Source organism: Nothobranchius furzeri, chromosome 5 (genome assembly GCF_043380555.1).
Source record: "Nothobranchius furzeri strain GRZ-AD chromosome 5, NfurGRZ-RIMD1, whole genome shotgun sequence".
Classification (NCBI taxonomy): domain Eukaryota; kingdom Metazoa; phylum Chordata; class Actinopteri; order Cyprinodontiformes; family Nothobranchiidae; genus Nothobranchius; species Nothobranchius furzeri.
Genome location: NC_091745.1, coordinates 59,380,162 through 59,390,733, shown reverse-complemented (window position 1 = coordinate 59,390,733; position 10,572 = coordinate 59,380,162). Strand labels below are relative to the sequence as shown.

General features: G+C 41.5%; 1 protein-coding gene across 3 annotated transcripts in view; it reads right to left on the bottom strand.

Annotated features, from left to right (window-relative positions):
- Positions 1–319: 319 nt before the first annotated feature.
- cpne4a (copine IVa) overlaps positions 320–10,572 on the bottom strand; it is a 47,421-nt gene continuing 37,168 nt past the window's right edge. For all 3 annotated transcript variants that reach the window (XM_070551801.1, XM_070551800.1, XM_015949596.3), the window contains exons 11-16: positions 10,140–10,273; positions 9,617–9,671; positions 7,824–7,875; positions 6,208–6,341; positions 5,760–5,996; positions 320–586 (exon numbers count right to left, since the gene is read on the bottom strand). In XM_070551801.1, the coding sequence (XP_070407902.1) occupies positions 455–586; positions 5,760–5,996; positions 6,208–6,341; positions 7,824–7,875; positions 9,617–9,671; positions 10,140–10,273 (744 nt within the window). In that variant the 3' untranslated portion in view covers positions 320–454. The remainder of the gene's footprint in view (positions 587–5,759; positions 5,997–6,207; positions 6,342–7,823; positions 7,876–9,616; positions 9,672–10,139; positions 10,274–10,572) is intronic.

Below are 10,572 nucleotides of genomic sequence, written 5' to 3'. Positions count from 1 at the left end.
CTCATCTGTTTTTCTTTGGTGTAAAGCTAATTATGTGTCTGTTGCTGCTGCCTCTTGGCTAGATCGTCACTGTAAACAAAAGTGAGTTCTCAATCGACTCATCTGGTTAAATAAAGTTAAAAAAATTAAATAAAGATTGGTGAAGTCGATTTCTGCTTTTCGGTGCAGACTGAAACAACTCGGGACATCGGACTGAGCAACGAGGGCCTGCTTATTTATTTATATAAATCTATAAATAAATCTCCTTAGAAAGTTGCTTTGCATGGACGCTACTGCCTCTGACATAAACATAAACTCTGACATCATGTAGATAACGGTGTAAAGCCCGGCTCCTGGTCCCTCAGAACCAGCGAGTGTCTACAGCTTCTTCGTGTCAAGGTAAAATCCAGCGTGTAGCACCTTTAACATCTGCATTAACAAAGAACACAGACAGGAAACATCTGTATGATGGACATCAGGGGCCAAACGGCCTGGAAGACTGGTATTCACTGGGCACTTTGGGCTTGATGCCCTTGCTGTTGTAGTAGTCAACCACCTGGTTGGGCACTTCTGCTAGAACGCTCTTCGCCAGAGCCGCTGGAGATGCCTGGCGAGGATCAACAGAAAACATCAATCGACTTTCCTCAACACGTTAACAGAAATCCTTTGATCACGTCAGATTTCAGGAGTTCCCGAAGCCAAATGTAACCACATGCAGCCAGAGACGGATTTAGCAATTTGGGGGCCCAAGGCGAACACAGACATGGGGCCCCTTACACTAAATTTTCGACAGTCTTACCTTCAACTGGATTTGTGAAACACTCCCCTCTTCTGACATGAGTTATTTTCCCATTTTATTAGTCCTCCTCTTTTTTCCTGTATTTCTCTCCCTTTGAGCGCTTTCAATATTTGCTCTGCTTTCTTTTTCCTGTCAGTGCTCCTGTGAGTTTGCCTTTGTTTTTTTTTTCTATTTTCCATTTTGGTCTATGTTTTCCTCCCTTTAAACATTTTTCCATTGTCTTTCCTTTTCTGTTTCCTTTTGATGTTTACATCAAAAAAACGACGTCACTTTCAGAAGTGAAAATAAAAGCTTTTATGAAGCATGCTGCTTCTTTCTCTTATTGGAGCCACTAGGATAACTCCATTTCATGCTTAATGGGGCCAGAGGGTGCTTGAGCAACTGCCCCTTTTGTCCGAAGTGCCCAAAGTGCACTTTTTTCGGTCTTCCGTCAGATTTAGCCGTCCAAAAGTGTCATACTTGGATACAGGTTAGGCACTAGGACCATGTGGAGGCAGCCTCCTCAAGCTGAACCCTTAGACCCGCCCACAAGCTCACTGATTAACTCTGCGGCCTCATGCCAACGTGTGATTGGCTGTCCCTACAGTTGCTCTAAATCTGTCACCATGGAGACAACTAAAACCGGTGTTTTGCTTGTAGGCAGGAGTCTGCGCTCATCTAGCTGTGAGATTTTTATTCTGCCTGCATCATGTGAGCTGGATGAATTTTAATATCAGAGCTTTTGTTTACAATAGCATTTGAGTCTGTGGTTAGTGGGTGTGGAGCAGAGTCAGCATGTCTGAGACAGAAAGAGGACACGAGAGATTATCCACGTGATAACTTCTGAATGGCTGATCGAATTAAAATAATTCTAAATGAGCTTTCCAAAGAGGTATTACATGATGTAATTCATGTTATTCCGAAAATCATTAGAGGAAAACCAGCTTTTCAGCATCACAGGGAACGGAGCGAACCGCGACGGGAGAGCGGAGAACGAAACGGAGGAGATAATTGATCATCTGCATCAGCAGCTTTTATAACGTTATGGAAACGTCACAAAGAAAATCCACCTTAATCAGGTGTCCCAGAAGTTCCTGTAAATGGTGGCATGAGGGACTGATTACTGTCACCTTGTTTTTATTTTAACACTCAACTACTAAATGTAAGATTCAGCTTCATTCCAGCATTATTTATACTTACAATAAATATTTATTTAATTGAAAATATAATTTTATATCTGTGCAGAATTTTATTAGTTGACTTTTTGTCATGAAATGTTTAGATTTCACCTTTTATTATTACTTTTTATTTGGCATATCAATAATTATAATGCTGGTAGAAATTTCCATCCAGTTGTGTCACCTAATATTTATTTTACTTCATGCCATTCTCTGAACCAGAGCATAGACCTACAGTACCTGTGGTTACAGACAGGGCTGCAGACAGAAATTTAGAATATAGAAAAAGACTAAACTGATAAACATGAGGCAGGGTTCACACTGTTTTCTGACTGTTTGTAACAAAGTTCAAAGTTTAAACTGTTCATTTGAAATAGTTTGACCAAGTCCTTTTGAGGTTCCTATTTAGTAATAAATGTAAAAAATTCAAATCATTTTTTTTTTTCATTTAAGCTGCATTTTTACAGACTTTGATAAACATAAATACAAAATACAAAGCAGACTTTGCACGCTTGCACTGGCTGCCTGTTAAATACCGCATCCAATTTAAGGTTTTGACCTTTGTCTATAACATTCTGAATGGTCAAGCCCCGGCTTATCTTTCAGAACTGATAAAGCATTATGCTCCAACCAGGAACCTGAGATCTGCAGATCAGTCGCTTTTGTGCGTCCCGAAAATGAGGTATGAATCTCGTGGAGAGCGGGCCTTTGCGTTCAATGCTCCTAAACTCTGGAATGCTCTCCCTTAGTGTTCGACAGGCCCCAGAACTGGGTCGATTTAAGTCGGTACTGAAGGCCTTCTTCTATCATTTAGCTTTTATTCAATGGTCTAGTTTTTAGTGTGTTTACATTATATTGTGGCTCTGTATTTTATTGTTGTATGTTTCTTTTACAATTTTTTAGATTTTACCTCTTACCTCCTATATGACTTTTATCTGTTTTTATCTTGGGGTTTGTCATTTTTACTGCACAGCACTTTGGTCAGCTGTCATGCTGTTTTTAAATGTGCTATATAAATAAACGTGGTATGGTATGGTATGGTATGGTATGGTATGGTATGGTATGGTATGGTATGGTATGATATGGTATGGTAAATACAAAGCAGACACTGAAACCTGAGGTTGTTCTGAAAAAAGGAGCAGAGTTACAAACATTTTGCACTTTTTGGCACTATTTCACAGCCAGAAAAAATAAATAACAGTTATGTTTATGGTCATAAGAGGGTTAAACATGTGATAAATATTATGCCGTCCATGAAGAGATGGCAAAAGTGAATGTGAGCATAACTGCATATGTTTTATTACTTTCTTATGTTTTTTTTTATTGTTGGCTATTATGTTAGTATTATATGCTCCAGCATATCTTGGCATCCTTTTGCATAGACATGCCCCCCGCGGGCACTTCGCTCAGCCAGCTGGGAGCTGTTGATCGTTCCACGCACTAAGTGCAGGTCACAGGGGTACCGTGCGTTCTCTGTGTTGGCATCTGCACTTTGGGACCAGTTGCCTTTGGTGGTGCGTCAGTCACCCTCATTGGGGGTTTTTAAGACTCGCCTTAAGACTCATTTTTTTGTCAAGGCTTTTCAGGATTAGCAAATTTTACCCGGTTTCGATGCCCCGGCCTCTTAATCTTTTTCTGGATTTTATTTTTTGCTTTTACTTTCCTCTTTTAATTGATTTTATGCTGGTTTTATGATTGTTATATTTTATTCTGATGGTTTTATGTTTTTATTGTGTTGTGTTCAGCACCTTGGGCATCTGCATTGGTGGCAGAAGGGGCTTTATAAATAAATGAAATGAAAATGAAATGAAACACTAGAAATAAATAATGATGTAAATATTCTGGATCAGCACCATGAAGCAAAGTTATGGCCATAGAATGTGCAGTATTCTGGAAATGGGATGAAATGACAGTGTGTGTGTGTGTGTGTGTGTGTGTGTGTGTGTGTGTGTGTGTGTGTGTGTGTGTGTGTGTGTGTGTGTGTGTGTGTGTGTGTGTGTGTGTGTGTGTGTGTCCTTTTAAGGAGAGAAGGTGGTATTCACTCCTACATTTTGTAAAGGGTGTTGTTAGGTTGGTAGCAAAGCTCTAGTGTTAAGTTCAGAGAGAGATCATGGAATTGCATCAGGAATTTCCTACAGACATGAAAAGATCTGAGCTATCATAGCTGTTTATCACGCTTGATATCTTTCTGTGGTTGCATTTATTTTACTTATTTTATTTTACTCATATTTTACCACCTCTTACATGAGCTGTCTTTAGTCAGTTTTGAATACAAATACAGATAGAAGGACAATTTGGAACCAGCTCAGTGGCCTTGTGGTGGTGTCCTCCCTGGGACTGTGAGATCAGGTTCGATTCTCTGTCGGGACATACCAAAGACTTTAAAAATGGGTCCCAACGCTTCCCTGCTTGACACTCAGCTTTAAGGGTTGGATTGGGGGTAAAACCACCAAATAGTTCCTTAGCACAGCCATTGCTGCATCTCACCACTCCCCTCCAATGAGATCACCAGTATGTGATGATGACTATGGGACTTTCTTCATTTTTTCTTCTTTTTTAATGTATTGCATCACCACCTGGTATCAAAACAGGACTCAGAATTGGAAGATAATCAAAAATCAAACAACTTGGATTCAGATCAGGGGAAAAAAATATGGTTGTAACATAAGTCAGCTTTAAAAACTAAAACAATTGTTTATGAAATAATGTTACCCTAATTAATGAAATATTTTTCCTAGTTTTCATTGTGTTGTTTGAAACCAAGGGTCTCGTTATCTGAATTTTTTAACTTTTTGGATCATGAATCTGTTTTCAAAAACTTTGCTCTATATGTGCCCCTTTTTAAACTTTGAGCACCCCCCTCCCCTTCAAAGGTCTCTGCACGGCCTTGCATTTGAGACTTTGTGTAGAAGTCTGGGTCTCATTCTGTTTTGCTCCAAATTGACATTTGTCCCTTTGATGCCAAAATCAGAACATTCACCATGCAGATTAAACCCAGGAGGAAAATAAATTGATTAAACTAGACCTCCACTTCCTGTCAGAGCCATTAAGCCAGGGAGATTTATCTGGATGAATAAAGACTTTCCCATCTGAGATCAGACGTGGTTCCTCTGACAGGCAGAGAACCAGCCTCTTTAATAAGTCCAGTCTCTGATCTGATCATGGATTTAAAACACTTTCCAAACTACATCAGGGTCACACACACTTATGTTCAAACACCACGGTTTATTAAGGCACCATCTGGTTCTCTCAGAGGTTTGATCAGCTCAGTGCCACAAGCTGCTAATGGCTAAATATGAGCTGAGATAAATCAGACCTACAGCGAGATGTGAAGGTGAAGAGGAGTCTGTTATAAACTCCTTTTAATGAGGGGATAACATGTGAGGTGCAGGTTAGTTATTAAGTACTAAGATACAAAGCTGAACAGGAACAGGAACAGGCTCAGGAGAACAGCCTGGCCTAGATCTGCAGAAACCAGGAACCTTTATACCATTACTTTTTCTATATAAATGAAAATGTTTCCTTGGAAAATGACTTACAGATTTTTCAGGCCCTGATAAGCAAGCTTTGTGACAGTAGAATTGTCTGTGTACAGCACGAGTCCAACAGAACCTCAAATAAAAATCAACATCTGAAACAGTTTGAGCAACTAAGAAGTTCCAGTCTGGCTGAGAAACCGAAACCAGAAGAATGTTTTAGTGTTCCTATTAAAACAACAAGGACCTAAAACTGCGCCCTGAGGACCTCCAGTTGGATTCAGGATGATTCATTTCCAAACATTCAACACAGAACCTTTTTTCTGGTCCAAGAGGCTTTGAACTCACATGTTTGAAGTTGCGGAAGGGGACAAACTGGACAATGTCCCGGAGGACAGGTTCTCCTTTAGGAGACCGCAGGATTCCATCATCGCCGTCGAGCATCTGCATATCACTAAAGTCGGCATTCCCAATCCCGACGATGATGATGGACATGGGCAGGTGAGAGGCCTGGACAATGGCCTCCCTGGTGTCAGCCATGTCAGTGATGACACCGTCTGTCAGGATGAGTAGGATGAAGTATTGCTGGAAGGATGAAAGAGGAGAGACAGTCAAACGTGTTTCCAGTGTGGACAGAGGTGGTTCCTGATCTGAACTACAAACAGCATTCAAGTTCTCTACAGAGAAAAAGCTTTAAATCTGTGTTTGTTTGTTTGGAGTTTGTCCATTTCCTGTTTGCATTCATCCTGAAAGAAGTTCTGTCTGATGTTGGCTGGTAGACACATTCATGTCTCACCATGGCCTCTTTGGTGTGGACCTCTTGTGAGGCAGACTTGGCGACCTTCTGGATGATGGGGGCGATGTTGGTGGGACCGTAGAGTTGTAGTTTGGGTAGACAGGCCTGGTAGGCCTCCACCAGCCCCTGGATACCTGCAGAGACACAAGGACAAGCAACTGAGAGCAGAAAACAGTCTAAACACTAAACGTTCCCTCTGAAGTCACTGAGAAAAACTCTAAAATACTTGTCTGGAAAAAAGAGAGCCTGAAATAAACAAGCACAAAACAGATATCCTAGAGATAAAAGTATGAGCAAGTAGAAGAAGAAGTGCTCAGGAATTTGGTTCCCTATCATCTTGTCTCTGGATATTAGTAGGAATTCACTCAGCTCTGATGTGATTTGGTGTCTGAAGGTCACAGAGACAAGTTCTCAGAGTAATTAAGACTGAAGAGCTTCTCTGAACTCATTAATGACCTTTAAGAGTTGACGAAGCGAAAAAGCTTTAGACCAACAAGAAGAAACGACAGCATGTTCCAGCTGACTGACCTCTTAATCAAGGTCCTGCAAGAGTCCTGCTGCAACCATGAGAAGGAGGAAGTGGTTAAACATGGTTAATCCTGAAGCTTGCCAATAAAGTCCCATTTAAAACTCTGGAAACAACTTTTTACATTTCAGTAAACTTTATAAAACAATAAAGAAGTGGTTTACTCGTTTAATCAATACATTTGCAGTGGTCTCTGGTAGGAATGAATGCCTTGTAAGTCACCATTACGCTGACCTAAAGGTTGCCCACATCACAGCTGAACTTCAGACAGCATTACCACATGACCAGATTTATGGTGTTTCTTTCCTCCTGAAGGAAGGATTTTAAGTTCGCTAAACTTGCAGCCATTTTCCCTTCGTTTTACTCCGTGTCTGGTTCGATGACGTCACTTTCGTGATGTGCATTTGTAGTCCTGGATTTATTCTCACACAAAACCTAAAATAACGCTTCCCCCTGTTTGAAAATAAGCGTGTTCTTGGTATCAAATATTGTATGCATCTTTAAAATTCATGAACATCATATGTGAAATCCATGGCACATAACGAGCAGAATTAGAAAATAGCTTTTTTAGCTCCATTGACTTGCATTCATTTCTTCGTTCTTCCGGGGACCCATGGTCCAGAAGCAAGACAACACAGGCATGACTTAGGCTCCCTATGTTGATGTTTTATTTCCACAAGCACCACAAGCCTGGAAGAGCTTCTACTGTGTGGTGGAGTTGCTAACACTAACGGTTAGCTTAAACTAGCCATCACGTTCTCTGCTGATTCCTGGATGTTAAACCAACAACAGCCTTCCCCGTTGTGAGTCAAAATGGTTGAGTCCATGAATGTTAATTCACAGTGTGTCGTAGATCTGTCAGGAATTTCTGATCCTAGAGCTTCACCATCATTTTATGATCAGAAGCTAGTGCAGGAGATAGGTGTAGGATTTTCATGTTCAGACTAAATGAAAAATGCTGAGTGACCGAATGTAATCAGAAAAACATTTCTGATGTTTTTCAGTCAGTCACACCTTTAAGAAAAGTCAAACAGAATGAATCGTTTCATGTTAGAGAGGTGTCTGTCACTACAGAGACCAGAAGTCCTACCTGCACATTCCGGGTTCTCCTTGTTAAAATTCACAGCAAAGTCGTGGGAAATCTGTAGAGAACAAACATGAGAAAGTTCAATTTTGATTTAAAAAGCAGCAATAGAAGAATCAGAACATTTGAAGATCACTCCAATCAAAATGCTTTAATTGTCCTCTGGAGTCGGTCCCACCCAGCGTTGGCCCAGTTTTACTCACAACCAACAGACAGGTGACTTCTCTACTAAAGCAAACATAATGAGGGTTTAGTTCCTAACTGAAATAATGTCTGATGGGATGTAGCGGACTGAAGGTTCAGCCAAGACATGGAATCACCTTTTCATCACCAATCACAGATCAATCATTACATGATATGAGTTCAGGTTCATGCCAGCGTCCTCCTGGCACTGCATTGCATCATGGGTCAGGGAGGTGCAACTGAACCAGATCCCCGGTGTGATGAGCAGAGATGACTGTGTCTCCGGGCATATTGCATTCTGGGAGAGGAGACACGTCCAGTAGAAGAAGAAGATCTTTTATATAGCGCCTCTCAAGATAAAAATCAGGAGGCGCTTCAAAAAATAAAATGAATCTAACACATAAATATTAAGTATAAAAAGATTTTTAAAATGATTAAAAATATGTTTAAAAGGAGAAAAGGGAGAGAGAAAATGAGTAGGAAAGAGGTAAATCAATGGATCCCGGGAAAGGTGGAACAAGAACAGAATAAGGAGAGGGTGGTGACGAAGGGCACGCAAAAGCCAGCTTGAACAGGTGAGTTTTCAGCTGCTTTTTGAAGGAGACCACTGAGTCCACTGATCTCAGGCTCAGGGGGAGAGAGTTATAGAGTCTGGTGGCCACAGCAGCAAATGATCTGTCACCTTTGGTCTTTAGCCTGGTGCACTGCACAACCAGAAGGCTTTGATCACTGGACCTCAGGGACCTGCTGGGGGTGACCTGACAGAGTGGTTGGTCTGAGAAGAAAGCTGACCAAGAAAGTCTCTAACTTTGGGAACCAGCTTGTCTAGGGCACAGATGAGGATCTCAGTCTTATCTTCATTCAGCTGTAGAAAGCTCCCAGCCATCCAGGTTTTAATAGAGTCTAAGCAGGTGTGTAACAGCTGCAGCTTAGACATCTCTTGGGGCTTAAAGGAGATGTCATCTGCGTAAAGATGGTATGAGATTCCATTGAAGGAGCTCAAGATGTGCTGAAGAGGAAGCAGATGGAGGAAGAGTACAGGCCCCAGCACAGAACCTTGAGGGATACCATGGATAAGGGAGGTGGTGGAGGACCGAGAGATAAGAGGAGAACCACTCCAGAGCAGATCCTGATAGGCCTACCCCGTCTCTCAGCCTCTCCAGTAGCAGGTGATGGCCAAAGGCTGCAGTCAGGTCCAGCAGGACCAGAACAGAACAGTCCCCTGCATCACTGTGAGTCAGAAGGTCATTATAGACCCTAAGAAGAGCTGTTTCAGTAGAATGAGCTCCACGAAAACCTGACTGGAAACTATCATAGATGTTATGTTCATCAAGAGCAGCTGTGAGTTGTTTAGCCACAACCTTTTCTAAGATCTTGGAGATGAACGGAAGTTTAGAGATGGGTCTGAAGCTGCTATGGAGAGAGGCGTCAAGACTAATTTTTTTAGAGGCTGGTGGATTACAGAATTCCTAAAGTAAGCAAGGGCCTGAGCAGAAACCAGAGAAGTATTAATTATGGAGAGCATGCTAAGACCGATGGACTGAAAAGCACTTTTAAACAAAGATCAAGGTAAGATGTCGAGGCAGCATGCAGAGTAGGTTTAAGTAGGTTATTACCTTGTAGTCCGGAGGAATCCGAGCTCCGAATCCGAACGCTGGGAACATTTTGTCACTGGAGGGGAGATGTAAAAAATTCCAGTTAGAAGCAGGAAAAGGAGGCGGGTTTGTGCTGAAATATTAACCCTCTGGAGTTATTTTGAGCCTGAGAGGGTTAAAGTCATCACTTCCTGTTGAGTAAAAACATAAAACACTTATTTTCTGATCATTAGTTCAGAATAAAAAAATAGGATTTATTTCCTATAAAGCATGAGGGACAAACCCTGTTGGGGACTGGGATTATGGAACTGAGTCATGGTCTAGTATCTTATCGTGTCGAGTTAGGCAGAATCATGTGACACAATGGTGATTTGAGCTTCTAGCCCAGGTTCTGGTCCTGATGAATCATTCATTTTATTATTTTGTTTCACATATTTTTCTTCAAAGACATTTGGAGTTTTAGAGCCTCAGAGACCCTCAGGTGGGAGGCCTGGGGGTAGAACTCCTGAACAAGGACATGTGATTGGCTGCTGTGTAAACCCACCTGTCGTAGTCCTGGCAGATCTCACCCACGGCCACTAGCGCTTTCAGGTACTCGTTAGGTTGGTACGGGTGGATGTAGTGAAGAGAGCAGCTGTTCCGCGGGTCACCGTTAGACGCCGTGAAGTCGATGGCGACCTGCAGAGAAAAAACAACCAGTGATTAACCTTCTGTTTTATTTCGCTGAACAAATGAAGGAATAAAGAAAGGAGGAAGGAAGTTATTGTTTGTACCAACACTTCTGGGTCAAACAGCAATTGCATGTAGAAATCCAAACATCTGGATGCAAAAGCATTGGCTCATAAATTCTGGTACTGACTCTGCTGTGACTGATTCATCTATAGTTAGATTTGCTGCTTAATGTCCTTTTAGTTTTCTTGTCATGTGTGAACGGTTCTCTGTGTGTGTTGTGTAAATGAGATTTTTAATCTCAGGAA